Source organism: Stenella coeruleoalba (genome assembly GCF_951394435.1).
Source record: "Stenella coeruleoalba genome assembly, chromosome: 17".
Lineage (NCBI taxonomy): Eukaryota > Metazoa > Chordata > Mammalia > Artiodactyla > Delphinidae > Stenella > Stenella coeruleoalba.
The window spans coordinates 22,039,023-22,062,648 of NC_137163.1; the positions used below are offsets into that span (position 1 = coordinate 22,039,023).

A 23,626-nucleotide genomic window follows, 5' to 3' on the forward strand; every position below is an offset into this window, starting at 1 on the left:
AGTACAGTTACACTATTTTTGACATTATTCAAGAAAGTGAATTATTACCTTGTAACTGATTCCTTATGCTGTATCTAGTGCATTATCTTGGTTCAGTGGTTCATATTACACAAATTTTGCTTGACCAGCTTTTCAGAAGCGAAGGTTTACCCATATATCCAAAGCCAGTGTGGTTCCTCAGCACTTGTGGGAGATTATAGATGAGAATGACTAAAACATGCTATTAATTTAGATTTTCTAAGGACATTTTGGATAATCATGGTGTAACTAACTCTGTTAAATTCGCCCCTGTGGTAGCGTCAGCTAGTAAATAAGGTGGATTTTTCCAAGAGACAGTTGGGGTGACGACGTACATAGCCCTGGCAGTTTTTCGGCTGGAGGATTAAGGAGCACAGGCCATGAAAGTCAGTTCTCCACAAGCCTTTGTTACTGCATTCTTTTATCGACACTGTACAATTTGTTTCTTATCTCCTTATACCCTTAGAATTCTTATTCATTAGACTCCCCACAATGTTCTTATGTGGACCCTACCTTGAAAGGCACAGTTGAGCTAGCATGTGAAGGTGAATCATAGGAAACTGCTAACAGTTTGCCATGTTGAGCTACGAAGTGGCAATGTCACGTGGTTCAATTGAATATTTTACTTTAGTCAATTTCCAGTGTGCTCCTGATGTTGGGATTGGTACTGTTTCCACCATGCTGTGCCTAGAAACCCTGACCTTAGGTGGGTTCTCATCATGCCAGATGGAGTCCTAGTAAAACCCAACCTGGCCACTGTGATGTGTACCAGGTCCCCCTTCTTTCAGGCAAGTCCCCCAAAGGGGGCTTAAAGTAATTTATAGGTACGGCGGAGATAAAACATTTGTTATCCTCCATTTCTGAAAGTAAAGGGGCAGTTTTCACTTTGTTTATAACATGCTCTTTCTGTCTTTTGACTATGAGGATATTTTGGTTGAAACTATATTGATACCTTGGTCGCACAGTGTGTAACAATATCGAGTTTCACTTTATAGTTTGTATACACATCTACGTATCACAAATAAACATGTAATATACATTCTATAAACATAAACAGGTGTATATATTCTATAAACATAACGTGTACATATTACACATAGTATATAACACAGATAAATATAGAAGCATTTATCTATCAACTCTTAAGAAAGAAGCTGAGCAAAAAATATAATTGGCAGCCAAGGTTAAGTAATAGGAATGATAGAGCTAGTAATAATAATACCTTGGTATTCATAAAACCATTTAAAAATAACAAATGAGCCACCCTTTGTGACAAAAATAATTCTAAATGTAAATCGTTGGCATCAGTCTCAAGTTTTTGCTATTTTTTAAAAAAAACAGCAGATTTTTTTTTCCTAGAGAACATTTTTTATTATGTGCCTTAAAAAAGCCTTGAATAGAGTAAGTAAAATGTTCTAGATTAGACTACATGCCTGCAAATTTCAACTAACCCCGTATCTTCCTTTTCCTTGTTATTTTTACAGATATGGTCCGGAAAAAGAACCCCCCTCTGAGAAACATTGCTAGTGAAGGCGAGGGCCAGACCCTGGAGCCTGTCGGTACAGAAAGCAAGGGATCTGGAAAGAACAAAGAATTTTCTGTAGATCAGATGTCAGAAAACACGGATCAGAGTGATGCTGCAGAACTAAATAATAAGGAGGAACATAGCTTGCATGTCCAAGATCCGTCTTCCAGCAGTAAGAAGGACTTAAAAAGCGCAATCCTGAGTGAGAAGGCTGGCTTCAATTATGAAAGCCCCAGTAAGGGAGGAAACCTTCCCTCCTATCCACATGATGAGGTGACAGAGAGAAATATGTTGGCTTTCTCATCTCCAGCTGCTGGGGGAGTCTGTGAGCCCTTGAAGTCTCCTCAAAGAGCAGAGGCAGATGACCCTCAAGATATGGCCTGCACCCCATCAGGGGACTCCTTGGAGACAAAGGAAGATCAGAAGATGTCACCGAAGGCTACGGAGGAAACAGGGCAAGCGCAGAGTGGTCAAGCCAATTGTCAAGGCTCAAGCCCAGTTTCAGTGGCCTCAAAAAACCCACAAGTGCCTTCAGATGGGGGTGTGAGACTGAATAAATCGAAAACCGACTTACTGGTAAATGACAACCCAGACCCGGCACCTCTGTCTCCAGAGCTTCAGGACTTTAAATGCAATATCTGTGGATATGGTTACTATGGCAACGACCCCACAGATCTGATTAAGCACTTCCGAAAGTATCACTTAGGACTGCATAACCGCACCAGGCAGGATGCTGAGCTGGACAGCAAAATCTTGGCCCTTCATAACATGGTGCAGTTCAGCCATTCCAAAGACTTCCAGAAAGTCAACCGTTCCGTGCTTTCTGGCGTGCTGCAGGATATCAACTCCTCAAGGCCTGTTTTACTAAATGGGACCTATGATGTACAGGTTTGTGCTTCGTATTGTGATCTCTTTGTACAGAAAAAGTTGTTAGTAACGAAATGTGAATTTTCACATGTTTGTTAAAATCAAGCTCCCAGTACCAAAGGGGTAGCCTGCTCAATGGAGCAGAAGAGACAGACGCACTCTGTAGCTGTTTCATCCAAATGCGTATTCAGAGTTATCTTTAGCCTCTCATCATGGAAAATAATCCCAACATTTCTATTAGGCTGGGAAAAGTTTTTTCATGGAATTAGCTTGGCTTCATATTTCTGGACATATTTCATGGTAATTTGATGTTTTCAGAGTCTTCCAAAAATGGCACTAATCTTTATGGTTCTACATGATAGTAATTCATGCTTTGTTCTAGTTTTAGATTATAAATCTTTTGCTATAGCCTTTACTTCAGGGAGGGTCTTTCCTGTGTCTTGGTTGAGGATTTAATTTTACACTCTGCCAAACTGGACCAGAGTTGGGTCACACTGATGGTTGCAGAGATGTACTACTGAAAAGGCAACATAATTGCAAATGAAACTTTGGAAATAAAATTTTAAAAATTGATTTAAAAAGAAGTCAATGTGAGTGTAAGTACTAGGGACACCAGAATGACCTTGGTGTGGACCAATAAAGCATTCCTTACTGCGTTTAAAGGAAATCATAATTTATGAAAACATTTAGTAGTAATTTAGATTTCCACTTTTATTAAAACTGGCATACCTTTTTGATCTACCCCTTCTGTGTTAGCTTAAGGCATATGTGAGATAAAAAAAAAAAAAACCCTACCATTTCAAATAGAATGAAATGCAGAACGGACTCTTAAGTAATGTATTCATTTCATTTTAGCAATTTTAGTATAGTTGAAACGGACAATCAGCTTGAGAAAGTGTATTAGTTTCTGTTACAGTCTGTAGATTTTTATTGTATTATTAGGCCAGTGATTTCAAAACATATTAGGTTTAATATTAACCTTCTTTAGGAATGATTAGAAGAAGTACCTGAGAACTAATGAAATCTCATCACACTTATTTGGCCTCCTCAATCCCTGAAAATATCAATCATTTTTATCAACTCAGTAGCTACAGCACATTTGTTCTAGACCTCTCTTTTGACCTAGTGCCAATTAAGAAAGACAGGCGAAGGGGTTATAAATAACAAGTAGTGAATATATTTTGCAATACTTGTAAGAAGGATCAGAAGAGAAATTTCCAAGTGCTTTAAAAACGTCAGAATGGCAATCTTTTCACTTTAAGGGAGATAAAGAAGAACTCTTAAAAAGCCAGTTTCATCTTTGTAAAGCTCTCAAAATTCCATCTTACTTTGTGAATTTCCACAAATAGAATGATTTCTGTGGTGCAGCAAATTAAGCCAACATAGTTATTATGCATGAAAGCTACATGCTTTGAACTGCTGTCTTATTAGAGATCATTTCACTGGCTTGTGTCAGATACATTCTGCTGTCAAACTATGATTGGAAAGCAAATACGTGTTTTAGATAAAAGGGTTAGAAGTGAATAATGTCAGTATGTGAAATGGTGTTTTATAATTAGCGAGGAATATGATGTTAATACCTGGATTTCCGGCCGGGGTTTCAGTTTGTTCACTCTGGGGACAACTTCTGAGGGAAGCTGATCTGGGCTGTCAGGAAGGCTCTAAAACGAAGATTACTAAGGGCCTATAGTTTGGAAGAATTCAGATTTTTAAACACACTTCCATTTCCCCCAAACAGTTATTTGTTAGGTTCCTAGTTATTTATAGTAAAGTTTATGTTTGGGTAGAACGAGCTGGACACTTTTCCTGGGCAGTGATTTTAGAAATAAAACAGATGTGGGAGCTGAGTTTGAACTAATAGAACTAGAAATAAAACAGCTGATCCTAGACTCTGCTGTCTCCTAAATCCTCGCAGCAGTGCCCAGTAAAGAAGACAGAAATGGTAGGAAATCGCACGGAGGGAGATAATCTTGTTAAAATCAATTTTTTTTTCCAAAGAGAAATAATATGGCTAAAAATAGAAAACAGGGATCTATGGAAAAAGTGACTGATTCTTTCGAAGAAACAATTGGAGAGAGAAAAGAAGCCTAAAGAGAGTTAACTTTCTTCAGTTTGGGAAAAGCACACGAAATGTACTTTAGGCCAAATGTTAATCTTGAATACTTTACACACACACCAGATGTTGATGCAGAAACATGTCTGAAGATAAATAACTTATTAATATTTTTATGCTGAAATAAATATCAGGCAGCTTTGCTATATGCGTACATTGAATAAAAGCGCATATGAAATCCCCCTTTTTCACCCGCATATGTTTGTGTTGCTGAAATGCCGTTTGAGAGGTTCTTTCCTGCATGTGAGCTGTGTGGAGACTAAAAGCTGTGGGAAGTAAAATGCTGACTTCAGAATTTCTTTAATGCAGTTTTGTCAGAAATTGATAGCGAGTTAATGGCTTGTGTGTATTCTGATAAAGATGTTGGTAAATACGGGGATTAAAGACAAATAATCATTCCATTCCAGGAATTATTGATACCAATCTGTAATTTAAGCTAGTTGAAGTAATAGATGAGCGATTCATTAATCTTTTTCAATTAAACTTTTTTTTTTTTTTTTAACATTCAGGACAGTTGGTGGTTAATGATAGATTTATGACATTTTAGGCCAAGAAAAAAGGAACAGAAGCCAGAAGTAGAGGACTTAAGAACTCTGTGGCTTTGATCTATATTTTGGTTTGGCATGGATGGTTTTAAATAATTCAAACTGACTTGAGTGCAAACATGAGATATACGGTTGGGGAAAAAGAAATAATTTAAACAAATTTTAAGATTTCTAGTTCCAGGTTCAGATTATTTGACCTATATTGAAGTTAATATAGGAAGTTTTGACATGCTTTTACTGACGGTATCCACTTCTGTGTAAGTTTTATTACACATCATGAAGTCAAAGAATTACAAATTTGTAAAAATAGTGTCAAACAACGTTTCTTTGTCCTTCATAATCGACAAAGCCCCGGCCAGATAATGGAGGTCATTTTAAAGGGCCATCATAAAATCTGGACAGTCATTTCTGAGTCTGTTGAATTCAGATCCCTCACACACCATGAGGTAGCATACCCAGCCCTGGAATCAGAAGAGATACAGACCTTTACCAAGAAGAAATAAGGAAAAATATAATGGCTAGCTTAGGACTCATTGACTTGGCCCGGATGTTAGTTTCTCAATTTTTAAATTTCCCCTGCGTGTTTTATCAATTATTGTGCTTAAAGTTTTAAAAAGAATGGCTGTGGCATGGTGGCTAAGCCCTTCCTGCAATTTTTACTACCTGTATTCAGCCCTTGAGGCTCACGTATAGACTGATAATAGGACAAGAGATTGAGTTCTTCAGAAAGTAATTACAGCCTCTTTCTTTCTAATCTGCTTTATCATGCTTATATTTAAACCATCGCTGAACGGAGGCCTGCATTGTTAAACTCGGACTTTGCTGTTTCATTAGGGCTTAATGTGTGGTGCATTAGGGTGTTTGCATCATCTTTATGGGGGAGCTCTTAGCCCTCCGATCAAGTTATAAAAGTCGGAGTCTTGTCAAGTTGTGCTTCCCACGGGAAAGTGTTTAAGCTAGCCCAAGTTTATAAATGCTCACAATGTATATGGTGCCTTTTCATATTAGGAAACCTTTCCTGTTATTCTGCATTATTCAGGCCTCTAAGAAGGGAGCTACAGGATGCCAGCTATTAAATTCATTTTGGCCCTGAATGAAATTTTAAGGTTAACAGAAGAAGCTCAGTGATTGTCTTGTGTTTGAGCTAGGAGCACTGAGTGTCTGTTTTATAAATATTTTGTATCAGAGTTCCACAATATGTCATGTTAGAAGCAGGAAGAACAGATTTTTTGAGCTAGGAAGTCATCTTTTGTGTTTGTATTTTCAATATATTTAAGTCCATGAGCTTTATAGATTCTTAACATGTGCCCGTACATTCATGTGAACAGGGGGTTACAGTTTGGTCTGGAAAAAAAGGAAAATCCAGAGAACGTTCATCTCATTTTGGTCTATTTTGAATTTTCTTGAATTTTAGCCTCCAAATATTTATTTTTTGCCTCGCCGTTTCCTTTGATCCTGGAGCAGGAGGGAAGCTGTAGATCTTAGCAGGTTCTGTTGCTTTGTTCTTCTGAGTTGAGGACAATTGCTCTTTAGAAACGCTGGTGAATGAGACTTGAATCACTTCAGACTCTCTCTAGAGTATGGAATGTTTGGCATATGAACCCGTACTTATTTTCAGGACCGTGTCTCTTTAACAAGTAATAAAGTGTGCAAAATAAAACATATGCTCACCCTAAGGCCATAAAAGCAAAGCAATGTTCTGGCATTTACCAGGTTATTTTCATCATGAAGATAGCCGAGCTTTATAATGTAGCCACCCGGATGGAATAGTTTGACCATCTTCATTAATCCTTTTACCTGCATGATGGTTAAATCTCCATTTGGCTTTGTTACAAGAGGGTCAGTATGATAAATGTCAGTCCCTCTTTGATTCAGTCTATTTGCCATCGTTTAGAGAACATGTATCACTTTCTTGAATATCCGTATTTCTCTCTAAGCAGAATGTTTAGAAGAAGGAATCATGGTTATCAGTGCATTCAATCGAATTTAGCATTATTCAACTCAATAAAAATTTTATCTCCACATGGCATGTTCTGCTAACCATATCACGTCAGCAGATTATTCAGTGCTTTTTGTTTCTTGGGTCATTGTAATTATAGCATATGTACAGCTGTTGGAAACACGGATACATAAGTAGTATGCTAACAGGAAAGTGGGAAAAAAGAGCAGTTCTCTTTCATTTTCTGATTTCCTTCCTGGAGTCTGTGTCTGAAAATCGTTAGACCATAGACCTCTTGAATTCTTCATCATATGATTCTAAAGTTTAAAGTCAATGTTATGCATGTTTAGAATATCAGAGAAGACCGTGTTTAATTTTAATTGGAAATCAAATATAAAATTTATTTTTCTGTATTACTTTAAATATTATCTATCCTTCTTTTATTTTTTAGCTTCCGTAATCAAAATTACACATATGTCCTGTTTTTTCCCCCAATTTTGGATTCAGTCCTAATAAGAGTTAGCATTTATTAAGGGTTTCTTACGTGTACATGTAGATCTAAGCTCTTTACGTGTATTAATTAACTCATCTTCATAAAAACCTTTGAAGTTGACACTACTATTATGTCCATTTTAAAAAATGAGGAAACAGACATAGAGGGATGAAAGTAACCTGCCCAAGCTCACAGAGTTGAAGTGGGGTAAAGGGGGTGTAAACCAGGGTCAACAGGCTACAGAATGTTGTCTTCACACCCACCATAATATATGGCCTTCCCAGTTGTAAGACTGAGTTTACTGCAACTAGAAAAGCAACGGAAGACAGACCAGCCGCATGTAAGGGAGGTGATATAAGACTGGTACACCAGGGCTGTTTGATGCATACTCTGTGAATTGCATTGAATTTGGGGACTTCAGTGATTTCTTTGAGATGATCTCTTATCCAAACCCTGGAGTGTAATGCTGCCTTATTTGAGCTTACTAGCTTATAATTGAAATCATTGAAAAGAGAATTAATTTTGCTGATTTGTCTTTTCTTAATTACTGTGATTCATTTTCACTGGTACTTTGGCTGCAGAAACTAGTTCTGATAGAGTGCATCAGGGCCAAATTTTCATTTTATCAATTAAGGATGAAATGTTTTATCCCCACATTAAGGGACACGTCATCCATGTATTTGATTTACTTCACAGCCCCCTTGTTTGAAGGACTTCGTTTTAGGATTTTATGATTCAGTAGATGGTCTGAGCATCGTATTCCCCTCTTTTGATTACTAGGCACAATTTAGGTTGGTTTTTCTATGAAGATTCAGTGTTAAGGAGATGCACCCAGCTTCCATTTATGTTCTCCAAGGCTGGGTGATTAAGGTTTTACTCTTTGCCTTTGAGTAAGTAATGGAATGGGTGTGGAGGCAGAGGAACTCAGAATACTTTTAGACTGTCTAACTTGAGTGTACTCATTCCCCAGCCATGCTCAGAGCTGTGTGAGGTCCCCAGATGCTGAAAGTGAAGAAACTGGGGACTACCATGAGGGGCTTGAGAATTCAAAGAGAGTCTAATTGTCCAGCCATTCTCCTTTAATATTTAGATGACCTGTTGATGTAAGATAAAGAACACCTGCATTCTTTCATGAGTCCAGTAACATATTGGGAATCTTAATAATAAACAGTTGTTTGTTCTGAGACCTGTTTTGCCAGCTGATGGGCAGGTAGCTCCACCTCGATTTTCCAACTGGCACCTCAAAGTCGACGTGTGTAGAAGTAAAGTTGTTAGTTCCTTCCCTAAAACAACTTCGTGTTCCTCTCCTTTTTTCTAGACTCCCATTTTCAAGTCAGTCAGGCCGGAAATGTCAGTTCTCCTGGATGTCTTTCTGATTTGTATCTCTCTCCAAACGATGGAGTGATTTGTCCTGTCTTTCCTTCTTTATTCTTTCCCCGTCACCACCCTTTTTTGTTTATTTTATTTTATTTTATTTTATTATTTATTTTTGGCTGCGCTGGGTCTTTCTTACTGCGTGTGGGCTTTCTCTAGTTGCGGCGAGCTCGTTGCGGCGCGCAGACTTCTCACTGCGGTGGCTTCTCTTGTTGTGGAGCATGGGCTCTAGGCGCGTGGGCTTCAGTAGTTGTGGCACGTGGGTTCAGTTGTTGTGGCTCGTGGGCTCTAGAGCACAGGCTCAGTAGTTGTGGTGCACGGGTTTAGTTGCTCCACGGCATGTGGGATCTTCCCGGACCAGGGCTCGAACCCATGTTCCCTGCATTGGCAGGTGGATTCTTAACCACTTCCCCACCAGAGAGGTCCCACTCCGCCCCCGCCCCGCCACTGGCACCACCCTTAATGTTTACTTAGTAAATTCTTAGTGGCTTATTTACTTATTTACTTTCTCTTTCTGTTCCCTTCTGTTCTTTCTCTTCTCATCTGCTCTCCCTTCCTTCCTCCCCCTTCTTGCCTTCCTTTGGTTTCTGTTTCTTTCTGTTCTTTTTCCTCCCTGCTTCCTCTTTATCCTTCCTTTCCTCCATCTCTTCTCTTACCCATCCTCCTTCCCTCCCTTCCTTCCTTTCTTTAATTTTTAAAAATTTCACTTAGAGATCTGTCTTCCTGTGTTCTGTAGGAAGTATAGGTCTACTTTCTATAAAAAAAGTAGATCGTTTTAATTATACTTGTGTAAGTCAGTGTAGACTGTCCATTAAGACATCACTTTTCCAAATTCTCTCTCACCCCCGAACTTCCTCCACATTTCCTGAAAGCAACTTGCACTGTTTCATCCTCATTTATGCTTTACTCATTTTGTTTCCTGCACCAGAAAAACCTTTCTGAGATCACTGCCTTTGAGGCTCATCCCCAATGCCAACCCATCTGTCCACAGCTCAGTTGTCACCTCCTTCCGGAAGTCTTTGTGGACCAGTCAGTGTAGGTTAGGGGCTTTTCCTCTGTGTGGTCATGGAACTTGGTACAGCTTTCAGCAGAAGCACATATTCCACTGTTGTCATCTATTTACCTGGGAACTTTATGCACTAAAATGCAGACACGTTGGGGGTTTGGGACTTTGTCATTTCCTTGTGTCTCCCAGTGCTTGGCACATAGTAAGCATGCCACAAATCACCCTTCCCTGGAGGAAGGATGTTCCACAGTGATTCAACTCTGTTTTCTCGTTAAGACCCTCTTTAGAACAAACATGCAATTATTATTTATCTCCATTATGAGCCAGCGGCAATGGCAGATCAGCTGGAGGAGAGGAATGCTGTGGATAACGTACTCAGTCTTATCATCCACTTGCACTGCATTTTCAGTTTTCTTTTGCATATTTTCCCCTAAAAGATTACCTTCTAAATTAGTGAGACTGACTTTAAGGTTTACCCGTTTTCTATCTGTCCAAATACCAAATAACCATAGAAAATTAGATTGATATTATGCTGAGTAAAATAAGAAAACCAGTTTGGGATAGACTGTTTATTATTGTAATACAAAACATTTATTATAAAAATGTAGATAATTAAGGATAAGCAGTATTTTATCCTTATATTTGCACCTCTACCAATTTAGGTTTTGCCCTCACCCCCCAAAAAATTAGCTGGCTCTTACAAATCCAATGACAAAGATGTATAGGGGTTTTATATCAGCGACACGAAGAATAGGCTATGATAGCATGTGACTGAGCTGACTGCCGTTTAATTAGATTTGTTATTGAAATTTTTAAATACTTAATTTCCATCAAAGATACATCGTTGAGGCACACCCTATATTCTGCCGTGTGTTTTAAAGAACTGTGCAACGCGGAAACATTCCCTATGTAGATTAGCACATAGATTCTGAATTTAGTTATTTTCAGCCAAGATTGGCCCTGACAGATTTCTTCACGTTATTTGTGACTTCAGTATTTGAACAGTGATTTTTAACAACTTAGTTTTTTACAGTCGTGGTTTGACTTTTTTTGACGATCAGCCTGTAACCTCAAGTCCTTTTAAATTAGTACCCTCCTAATTGTCTCTGTTGCTATCAATTACAGTCCTTGAGTATGAACCACATCTGAGGAAGAGTTTGTGTTTAGTTCAAACAGCTCTTTTTGTTCCATTGAAAATAAGTACATTTGCTAAAGTGTCATTTTAAGAGTTCTGAGGCTTTAGAAGATCTTTCCCTGTGACATATTCTTTTAGATCCTATTCTTACTAGGTTTTGTTCCATATTATTAGGAGGAAAGAGCTAAATTGAGGTTAAAGACCTTGAAAAAAAGCCAACCTTTTATATTTTTAACTTCTATAGTGAAACATTTTTGTGAAAAGCCATATGTAGATAAATTATAAATGAAACGCATGGAACAAACTACATGGAAGGAAGAGTTTTTAGAACTGAGGTTAAAATAGAATAAAAAGACATCACAGTGCTCAATCAGTGAAAAATAACTTAAAAAATTTGTTCTTTTTCATTCCTTAACAGGTATCTTGGGTGTTCCTGTATAGCTCTAATTCACAAGCGAATGACCCCATAGTCGTTTGTTTTTGGGTTGAAAGATGCAATTTGTCTTGTTTTTTGAAGAAACCCATATGTCAGGTTGAGTCAATGATAATAGGGCCGTGAATTAGTATAGCTCCCATAGCCCAAGTAAGTGGGAGATTTCACATCTCCAATAACTAGTTCATTCATTCAACCAAAGTGTATTGAGCTCCTGCTTACTTCCAAAGATGAATGTAATACCATTCCTTCAGTCCAAGAAGGAATGTAAATGGAAGCATTAGCTTAGTAACAACAGAATTGAACTTTTACGTTTACAGCTAAGAATACTAGGGGTGACAAGTATTTGAATTTGACTTTACCACTTCCCCTTCTGTTTAGTCTTTTCATTTCATTGGTGGGAGAAATTCAGAGATAGTTCATTTTATTAAATAATAGTCCCATTCGTGTGAATAATACTGTAGAGTGTGCTCTGATATGGTATTCACCAGCTACGTGGGGCTATTTAAATTCCAATTCATTAAAACTAAATTTATGAAAAATTCATAAAAATGACAAATTAAATTAAAAAAAATCACTTCTTCAGTTGCACTAGCTCTGTTTCAAGTGTTCAGTAGCACTTAGCTAGTGGCTGCTGTATTGGACAGGGTAGACTACAGAACATTTCCGTCAGTTCAAGAGTTCTGTTGGACAGCAGTCATGTAGACTTTTGCAAATCACTTTTTGGATGCATTCTCTCACGTTATCCTCACGATAATCCTATAAAATGGCAAAGTGTACAATATTATTTATAGCCACAAAGATGATGAAACTGAGGTGCCAGAAGGTTAAATAGTGTGTCTTTCTATAGGATTTAACTTGAGAACTTCCCTTGGGAGCAAACAAATGCAAGTAAAGATACATACAAATAAATAAAGGATTTTACCTACAAATTTTTTTTTTTTTTTTGTGGTACGCGGGCCTCTCCCCTTGCAGAGTACAGGCTCCGGACGCGCAGGCTCAGCAGCCATGGCTTACAGGCCTAGCTGCTCCACGGCATGTGGGATCCTCCCAGACAAGGGCACGAACCTGTGTCCCCTGCATCAGCAGGCAGACTCCCAACCACTGCGCCACCAGGGAAGCCCACCTACAAATTTTGATCTTAAAGTATAAGTAATTTAAAAGCAGAGTTGTGGTCTAGGTTTTCGCTGTTGTATCCTGATGTCTGTCACAGAGATTGGCACAAGCTAAATAACCAGTAGCTACTAAGTAGATGAATGAATAGGTGTAATTTTTAGTCCAAACGGAATTTGCAGTTAAATGGGAATTTTTAAATGTGGATATCTGTATCAAAGGCACTACTGGATTATGGGTTTTCGTTAAAGTTCTGGTTAGCAAAAGAAGAAAGACTGAAGTTTATATTCTTTGTTCTGCTTGTGATCTCTTTTTAGTATAGCCATAGCTAGGGAATAAATTTTTCTATTCCTTGCTGGGTTCAACCGTTTGGAAAGTTAGAAATAATTCTCTGAATGTGTGGGTGCTGTTTCCTGGCAATAAGATTAAATAAACTGTTGCTGCAAAACATTGATTTTGCATTAACTGTTCTTGCTGTGTATTTGGGTTTAACCTAGAAAAGAATTGTTTTAAGTCAGCATTCGTGGGTCATGAACATGAAATGGGTATGGTTTAGTCTTAGGTATGGTGTCCTAAAATAATAAATTATATTTATTTCAGAATTCAGTTAAATGATATATTGTACAACAGTCATATTTCACCATGACTTAAGGTACATCTCTCATAGACATAGCATAGAAATGGCCACAAATGTAACCTTAAAACCCTATTTTGGAAAGAGAAAAGGAATAGAACGCTGAGTAATTATGTTTTCCAAAGTTGGCTTTTATAATATGTAAGATGTGTAATTCTAATACTATATTAGCTTTTAATAATATGTAATACTAATATGATTAACTGCTGTTTACCAGGAAGGCAAATAGATAATCTGTACAAGTGTCAGTATTTTTGTTCTTGCCGTTAAGTTAGATCCTTGTGTTATTTGGTTGCTTGGTTGGTTTTTGAAAGGGCAGGGGGGAGTCTGAAGGCACTTTTTAGCATAAAGTATATAACCATTAAAAGCATCCTAAACAATGGAGTTGGCTAAACACACAACCTTTAGACACATAGACACTGCCAACTTTAAAGATTTAATTCAGTTTTCATAGTAGCTTAGTTAATCCCAGACCAAAATGATTTATTGGCAGTTTTTGGTATGAAATGTTCTCTTCACCTGATACTAGTCTTTCTTAGCATGGATTTTCTGACTCTTAAAGTTGATGTCAAATACTGGAAGGGATGTTGTGATGCTTTAAATTCCCTTCAAAATCATAAGTTTAGGGCTTTTTTAAGACTGTATGTGCTCTTTGCTCGGCCCTCTCAGTGTGGACATGGAACGTGAGGCCTGAAGATTGCAAAATCAAAGAAACAGTGATGATGTGTCATGGTTTCTCAGGAATCCCCGTTCTACAAGCAGAAGTTAAAAACATTTTCTATTAAGGAAACTCAGCAGCTCTGAAGCAATGTGGTAGCTCAGAGAAGCAAATTTCCATTTCTGGAGTTTGTACACTAGCTTTCTTTGCTCACGTTAGAGAAGGTTGCGATAGTTCTGAATTTGCTCCTTTTGATTCAAGTTGAAGTTCCTGAACCAAGTACCTGAGTAGGTGGCATCCCATTGAAAGGTTCATTTTGTTTTTGAAAACAAGGTTCTTCTCACCTCTAGCGAATTGGGAAATGGATGAATTTTGCAATATTATGCATTACATTTCAGTGCAGATTTTATTTGCTTTGGTCACTAAAGTGTTAGGTTAGAATGGTGTTAGACTTACCTTGTGTAGTCTGACTTTGACATCCTTTACACCAATGATTAATTGTCAGGTTCCTGCCTAGGAGGGTGCCCCCATTCTTGCCCTTCTGCTTTAGATAATGCTCTGCTGTCAACAGACTGAAATCTGGGTGTTTGCCGTGGTGAGTATAGACACTGTTTAAAGTGGAACATTGTCATCCTTCGATTAACGGCTGTGGGAGAACTTCATAATTTATTAATCTTAATGTATAGTAAATGAGCTGTTGATGTGTTCATGCACATTTCCTCCAACTGTAATATTGGAAGTAAGTTTAAAGGTGGCCCCCAGTGAGGAAGCCGTTGGCCAGAGAGGTTAAGTAATTTGATCCAGGTCACACCTCTCTTTAAGTGACAGAATGGACTTCAATCTTAGTCCTGTATAGTAGAGAACAACTGTGTCTCTCAGTGCGCTAAAGGAATATTATTTGCATATTAAGGAGAATCTTTTAAATGATTTTGAGATGCTCGAGACTTTTCTCATGGAGTGATTTGGATGTGAGCGGTGATCACACATGTCATTTTTGAGCAGCTGTGGAAGAAGAACACGATTATGCCACGTGCTTAATCTGTTGCATCTGGTTGCTGGAAAAATTCAAAAATTCCCTGATTGTTGAAAGAGGAAATTTCTCCCCCTTTGGAGCATTTCTGTCAAAAACTCTTCTAAACAGTGAATTTTGGCTGCTGGATGCTAGCACTTAGTCATGCTGCCTGATGTGGTTCTTCACCCAGAGAAGAGGTTTAGATAAAATGCCCCTTGAAGGCCTTCATTGCCCTAACACTATACACAATTTTATAATTTTGGATAGAAGACAGAGCTCTGGTGATTTTCATGGTGAAATTATTTTATTTTGGCCCTTGACTGTCCCCATGACCCGCTCATGGGAGGGGCTGAGTCTTTTCTATGAGACAGAGCCTTAATCAAATAAAGCCCTAGAAGGTTTTCCTTATTTCATTTGTCCTAGATGAGGAAACATTTTAAACTCCTCACATCGACCCTCCTTCACCAAGATCTCAAGCCCACCGATGATTTCATTTTACTTTCAGTCTAATTGTGCGTTCTCGGGCTTTAACCATAAGCCATTTTGTGTGGTCATTTAGCACCTTTATTTTACCCAAAAGATAGACTTCATCTTTGCAGCCTTACTGCTGTAGGAACTGAACAGAGGATTTCCTTGGAGGACGCCTGCGTTGAGTAATCTCTGAGCAGCTGCCCCTGGTTTTGATGGCAACCCTTAGCTTTGTGAGAAGAAATCCCACGTGATTTGGCTGCTTCCGCGGGCACGGGATTTGAAGGAGACAGTAGTAAAACCTCTTTAATTGGAAGTCTTCTTCGTAGTTTTTTTTTTTTTTAAAGTATATATTATTAAATCCTTTGCATTAGTTATAGTACTTTTATAACTTACCTTCATCAGGTACTTTGGCCAAAAATTTTTGCATAATGAGCCTCTCATAGAGTTGCTATTGCGTAATGAAGAGTGAATTTCTTTGGCTCTGATTATTCAAGTGATTTCATAATAAGCAGAAGTACTATTGTATTTTTGGATGTGGGATACTTGGCAGTGTCACCTCCTCCCTCCCACAAAAAGCACTGAATTAATGATACCTTTAAAGTAACATCCATTTCTTCCATGCCAGGTTACTTCAGGTGGAACATTCATTGGCATTGGACGGAAAACACCAGACTGCCAAGGAAACACCAAGTACTTCCGCTGTAAATTCTGCAATTTCACTTATATGGGCAACTCATCAACAGAACTAGAACAACATTTTCTTCAGACTCACCCGAACAAAATAAAAGCTTCTCTCCCCTCCTCTGAGGGTGCAAAACCTTCGGAGAAGAACTCTAACAAATCCATCCCTGCACTTCGGTCCAGTGATTCCGGAGACTTGGGAAAGTGGCAGGACAAGATGACAGTCAAGGCAGGAGATGACACGCCTGTTGGTTACTCGGTGCCCATCAAACCCCTTGATTCAAGACAAAATGGTACAGAGGCCACCAGTTACTACTGGTGTAAATTTTGTAGTTTCAGCTGCGAGTCATCAAGCTCACTTAAGCTACTAGAACATTATGGCAAGCAGCATGGAGGAGCACAGTCAGGTGGCCTTAACCCAGAATTGAATGACAAGCTGTCCAGGGGCTCTGTCATTAATCAGAATGATCTAGCCAAAAGTGCAGAAGGGGAGCCAATGACCAAGGCAGACAAGGGCTCTAGTGGGGCGAAGAAGAAGGACTTCTCCAGCAAGGGAGCAGAGGATAATATGGTCACGAGCTACAATTGTCAGTTCTGCGACTTCAGATATTCCAAAAGCCATGGCCCCGACGTTATTGTCGTGGGGCCACTTCTCCGTCATTATCAACAGCTCCATAACATTCATAAGTGTACCATTAAACACTGTCCCTTCTGTCCCAGAGGCCTTTGCAGCCCAGAAAAGCACCTTGGAGAAATTACTTATCCATTTGCTTGTAGGAAAAGTAATTGCTCCCACTGTGCGCTCTTGCTTTTGCACTTGTCTCCGGGGGCGGCCGGCAGCTCAAGAGTCAAACACCAGTGCCACCAATGTTCCTTCTCCACCCCCGACGTGGACGTGCTCCTCTTTCATTACGAGAGCGTGCATGAGTCCCAAGCATCGGACGTCAAACAAGAAGGCAATCACCTGCAAGGATCGGATGGGCCGCCGGCTGTCAAGGAAAGCAAAGAACACTCATGTACCAAGTGTGATTTCATTACCCAGGTGGAAGAAGAGATTTCCCGACACTACAGGTAAGCCGTACGGGGGAAAAATAGTGAGAAAATGATAGAAAGTATCCAGAGGGCTGACCCAAGAATTCTGGGGAATGATTGTGGCGACCTTGGGCAGTTATAGAACAAGATCATGTTCTGTAAGATCATAGACTGCAGATTCTATATTGGTAGATGTGATAACCACAGATTTTAATTTGGTCACTTGTTTCAAACTGTTTACTCTTATGATTCATACCTGTTTTATACCAGCTACTGAATATATTTTAAAATTCTCAGTGATGCTGGTAATGTTGCTGGTTTTACCGCAATTCATTTATCTGTCCTTGCTAAGTATGACCCCATATCCCATGATCTTTGGTGGAGCGGCTTCCAAATGAAAGATGCCGCTATAATATGTACTATTCTCTATTCCACCTGGGAAACAATCCGCTTGAGAACATGTTGCTCGTTTTTCTTTTAAAATGAAATTGGACATTCTTCTAGTTTTAAAAAATTAAGCAACATCCTTGTTTTGCGTACAGACAGTAATGTGAAGCAGAGAACTCTGTAATATGTGTGACTTTGGGTTTCTGTACACTCTGAGTGAGTAAACCTGCTTACGTTGTTTCAGATTGATTCGTAAATAGATGTAAGGTGTGTTACTGTTTTCCTTCTACTTTCATCTTATTCTTGTTATAAACATTAACTTTCCCAATTAATCTTTCATACTTTCTAGAGATGAGTTTAGAATACATATCTTTTTTTTTTTTTTTTGCGGTAGGCGGGCCTCTCACTGTTGTGGCCTCTCCCGTTGCGGAGCACAGGCTCCAGACACGCAGGCTCAGCAGCCATGGCTCAAGGGCCCAGCTGCTCCACGGCATGTGGGATCTTCCCAGACCGGGGCACGAACCCGTGTCCCCTGCAAAGGCAGGCGGACTCTCAACAACTACGCCACCAGGGAAGCCCTAGAATACATATCTTTATTTCATTTATGTATTCATTTCTTAACTAATTAGCTCCAAAAATACACATAGTGCCAGGCATTGATTATAAAATAGGAGAAAAGAACATAAACATAGTGCCCTTATGGAACTTATGATTTAGCAGAATCCTGGTAGCATAGTGCATTCAGTTATTACTTCCAGGGTATTGGGTACTCTTGTTATCATGCCTCTAAGCATCAAAGGCAAGAGCTTTATTTACTATTTTTAAGGGCTTTTCCATTTGCAGACTCAATATCCTAGTTTAAAAATCTGGTTATTTAAATTTTCACATCCCAAGATTTTAAATAGTTCCTCCCATTATTTTAAAAAGTTGTGTGTTGGTACCAGTGTGTGTCTGTTTTCTCAATCACCAGTAACGAAGCAGTTTATGTCCAGCAATAGGCTAACAATGTTACACGTTAATTTGAAGGGCATCCTAATGTTCACAGTGGATCTAAACGTTCAGAAAACACTTCCTTGAGATTTACACTGTTTAATTTATAAGGTCAGCCCTGGGAAAGACACAGTCCTGCGATCAAATATGTGTTCACACTTGCAGTGAGTGTTTCTGGCTCTTTTGATGTTAGCTGCATGCTTATTTATTTCTGGGGCAAGCAGACATTAGCTTCCTTCCGAGCCTTGTTAGTATGTATACTGTGCGTGTACATTTCTTAAGCGATGTAGAAATTAGATAACCCATTCTTTTTTTGAAGGAGGAGGCTTTTTTTAATCATGAAGAAATTAGCCAACACACACACACACACACACACGCACACACACGCCTACACACACACACACACACACACACACACACACACTGATGCATGTAGATACCAGATCCCTTGGATGAGTGGCTTTTTTTGGGAAGTTGAGGCTATTGGTTGAAAACTTGGCTGGAAAAATAGAGATTCCATATGTTTTGGTTAAACAAACAAAATCTAAGAAATAAATATGAATAAAAATATTACTGAATAATCTCAGAGTTTAATTAATATTCAGTAATGAAAGTAAACTCCAGAGGGAAGAGACTAGTTCTATTTTGTTCATTGCTGTGTCTGCATGATTTAGCGTAGTAGTGCCAGGATGGGTAATAGGTGCTCAGTGAGTACATTTAAATAAATGAGATCCCTGTGAGATTTTGACTTCACAGTAGTCATGAATAAGTCGAAATCTCCATGGTGAGTTTTAATTTAATCTTTGACTATTGTACGGTCTTGGAACCCTTCTGAGGACACACAAAATGGAAGTACATTTTGAACTTAAGTCAACCTTCTTAGTATTTTATTAGATTAAAAATAATTAGCAGCACTTGTCTCTAGGTCATTATAATCCTCTCGCACTTATTCTTAAAACCTGATGTAGTTTGTGTGATCCTAGGTCCTTTAAGTTGCTCTGCTTGAGTTCTTTTAGAAATATTTGAAATTTGGAGACTTACTGTTTCAGGAGCCACAGCTTGGTAAGAAGTATAAAGAAACTCTACTGAAAGTTGAACAGTGGAGGCTCCAGGGATGTGAAAACAGATAGTCACATGAATTTTGAAAACTTAATCTGCTATCAAAGCACTTCCCCCAAATGCTACATTTTGAAGGTAGTGTAGGAGGAGAGAAATTTACCACATCACAATACTATCTTTCTAGTTAAATTTATATTTATTCATATTATTCATGTTGGGAAACTTTTACCACAATTCTGTTATTACTGGGGATTATATTCTAGGCTTTTGAATACTTTATGTACAAGACTTATAGTGTACTAAAAAAGATAGCACAAACGGAGAGCTGTACAATGTGTGAAATCATGTAGCTATAAAATAACTACAGCTAAGAAGCAAGAGAGTTGATTTAAAGCTATCAGAGAAAAACCTCAGTGTGGATTTCATTCCATGGGCATTTTCCTAAAGAACCAGTTTAACCTGAGTTGAACTGCCAACATTATCCACTTAGTAAGTGAAACTTGGCCAGTTCTCCTTTCTTTATGTTTCATATTTACTTATGATACCCCGTAGTTCACGTCATGACAGAATTGTTATATTCCACTCATGTTTGTTTCTCACACTCCATTTCTTTTATTATATATTATTTAATTAACTAGTGTACCCATTCTCTAATTGACTACCATTCTCCTAATCAACATTTTCAGTGTTATAACTTTGTGTTTCTGGAGTTGTGGGAGGAATACCTCCTTACAAAGCAACTATACCAGATAAAACATAATTTCTTAGTGACTTGTTAGACTTCCATGAATTAAGTGAAAGTTCTGAAGCTTTTCTCTTCACCCCTTCACCAAAAGTGAGCTAAATCCAGACTGGGGAGAGCAAGCAGGGAATGCAAGTTTTCATGGATGAAAAATGCTGACATTGATACTGCAGTTATATTGAGACTAAGCCCAGAGTCACTGGCAGAGAGAGGGCGTTGAATCCATGAGTTTCACTCTAAGCTGGCACCTTGAAGTTGGCTAATGTGGTTCAACATTACTGCCTTCCTCTGACTCCTGTCAGAAGTAAACACAGATTTATCTCCAGGAAAATACTCCAGTTTTCACCTCCATGTTATGTATGGCTTCAGATAAACCTTATGTGAGCTTCCACATTACAACAGTTTACCATATGAGTGTGGATGTAAATCACTACATGTGAAATCAATAGGAAAAGCAAATAATAGCTTTAGATACCCAGGAACTTCAGATCAGCAGTTTTCATTTAGAAAATAATAATTGATAAATGTTGAAAGAAATGAAAATTACACTTATAAATTGATCAAGCTATATGAGACTATAAATAACCAGGAATATTCAAAAAAGAAACAATAGCATTTTTGAATGGACAATCTAATTATTGAAATTTAAAACATATGGATAAGTTAAGTAATGTATTAGCAAATGAGTTAATCAGAAGTTAAATCTGAAGATATTAGCCAGAATACTTAAGAGAGGGGAAGGGGATGGAAAATATCAAAAGTGGATATTAAGATATGAAAATACAAGAAGCTGTTCTGACATGCATCTAATTAGAGTCCCAGAAGAAAAGAATATTGAATGGAAGATAAGCAATCAATATTTGAGAAGATAATGGCAGATGAGTTCTTAAAACTGATGAAAGACATAAACACACAGGTACAAAATAGGATAGCTTATACTGAGCAGAATATGTAGATCTTCCTCGACTTATGATGGATTTATGTCCCAATAAACCCAGTATAAATTGAAAATAACGTAGATCAAAAATGCATTTAATACAACTAACCTACTGAAATCATAGCTTAGCCTAGCTTAACTTAAATGTGCTCAGAACACTTGTACCCTATAGTTGAGAAAAATCTTTTAACACAAAGCCTATTTTATAATAAAGTGTTGACTATCTTATGCAATTTATTGAATACTGTACTGAAAGTGAAAACCAGAATGGTTGTCTGGGTACAGAATGGTTGTAAATGTATTGGTTTTTTCCCCTCCTGATCATGTGGCTGACTGGGAGCTGGGGTTCCCTTCTTCAACCCAGCATCATGAGAGAGTATCGTACCACGTATCCTGCATATTATTAGCCCAGTAAAAGATCCAAATTCAAAATTCAAAGTACGGTTTCTACTGACTGCATATGGTTTTTGCACCATCCTAAGGTTGAAAGATTGTGAGTCGAACCATCATTAGTTGGGGGCCATCTGTACACAAATAAATTCAGTCATAGACATCTTGTAGTAAAAATTGAAATGCTAAGGCAGAGAGGTTCCTTAGAGCAGCTAAAGAGAAACAACAGCTCAACTATTCAAAAAAGACTATTAGGTTAACAGTAGACTTTTTATCAGCCACAATGGAAACCAGAAGACGGAGGAATACTATTCAGTTTTGAAGAAAAAAAAAAGTCAACCTAGGATTGCCTGCCTGTCAAAACTACCTTCCAAAAATAAGAGCAAAGACATTTTCACATAAACAAAGACCAGGGAACTGTGAGTAAGTCTCAACAGCCATAGCATGCCTAATTTATGCAGTTAAAAAGGGATAGACTGAGTTATTGGGCAACACTATTATGTGAGTTTGCAGGGAGATTGATCAGAATTAAGGTGTTCTAAAGTGTTTGAATTGTCTGGAGTTAGTGAGTTAGGACTTTGTTATGCATATTTTGATAACTTTAGGGATAACTAGTGAAAGAGTAGGAAATGAGTACATAACTTCCAAAGCTATAGAGGAGAAAAATGGACAACAAAATAAAGAACACCCATAAAATTCAATCTTTTTTTTAATGTATCCTTTTTTAGAGGATACGTGGGAAAAAGTAGACAAATAGAATTTTTAAAGGAAGATGGTAAAAAAAAAAGTCCAGATATCAAAAATCTTAATGAATCTGTGGGGGTTAAACTTTCCACTTAAAAGATATTATCAGACATATTAAAAAAAATTTAACTATAAGCTGTTTATAGGTTACACACTCAAAGCATAAGGCTATGGAGAGTTTGAAAGAGCAAAATAGACTAAATTATAGGCGTAAATATAAATGAAAGAACAATTGAGGTAGCTTTATTAATCTCATACAATTTAGACTAAGACAAAAAGCATACGCAGGAAAAGTCATTACTAATGATAAGAGGTTCAGTTCATCAGGGATATATAATAATTACAAATACGTAAAATATAAATATAAATAAATATATATGTAAAGCACAAATTGATCAAAAACTACAGGGAAAATATGACAAACCACAATCACAGTAGTACATTTTAGGAAACCTCCCTTATTAAAGGTTGAACAGAAAAAATTTTTTCAAAATATAAAATATTTGAGCAACAAATTAAGACACTTATTTATTTAGTTATTTATTTATCTTGGCAGTGCCGTGTGGCTTGCAGGATCTCAGTTCCCTGACCAGGGATTGAACCTGGTCCACGGCAGTGAAAGCCCAGAATCCTAACCTCTAGGTCACCAGGGAACTCACTGTTCGTTTTTTTTTTTAAATTGATTTAATTAAAATACATAAATTCTACACCCAACAATTAGAGAATGCACATGCTTTTCAAGCAGATATAAAATGCTTATAAAATTTGATACATACTAAGCCAATAAGAAATAAGATTTCAGAAAAACAGTATTGGGCTTCCCTGGTGGTGCAGTGGTTGAGAGTCCACCTGCCGATGCAGGGGATACGGGTTCGTGCCCCGGTCCGGGAAGATCCCACATGCCGCGCAGCGGCTGGGCCCGTGAGCCATGGCCACTGAGCCAGAGCGTCCGGAGCCTGTACTCTGCAATGGGAGAGGCCGGCGTACCAAAAAAAAAAAAAAAAAACCAGTATCATATAGAACACACCCTTATACTCAGTGTAATTAAATCAGACGTCCATAGCAGGAAGATAAGGATAGATGAAATCACACAAGGCAAATATTAACCAAAGAAAACAATGAGGTCATTTTATTTATTCCAGGAAATATAGGTGTTAAGACAAAAAATATATAATGGATTAAAAAATGGATAAAAATTGCCAGTACGTATGATTTTATAAAGTGAATTTAGCAAATTCTGGCAATGTCAGATGCTCGTATTCCCAAAGACCATGTAATTTCACTCCTCAGAAGAAAACTTCTTGTATGGGAACACTAGGAAACGTGTG

General features: G+C 38.0%; 1 protein-coding gene across 19 annotated transcripts in view; it reads left to right on the forward strand.

Moving 5' to 3' along the window:
• TRPS1 (transcriptional repressor GATA binding 1) overlaps positions 1–23,626 on the forward strand; it is a 1,050,606-nt gene that overhangs the window by 843,145 nt on the left and 183,835 nt on the right. For all 19 annotated transcript variants that reach the window (XM_079901878.1, XM_079901880.1, XM_079901893.1 and 16 more), the window contains 2 exons: positions 1,503–2,431; positions 15,962–17,088. In XM_079901878.1, the coding sequence (XP_079758004.1) occupies positions 1,505–2,431; positions 15,962–17,088 (2,054 nt within the window). In that variant the 5' untranslated portion in view covers positions 1,503–1,504. The remainder of the gene's footprint in view (positions 1–1,502; positions 2,432–15,961; positions 17,089–23,626) is intronic.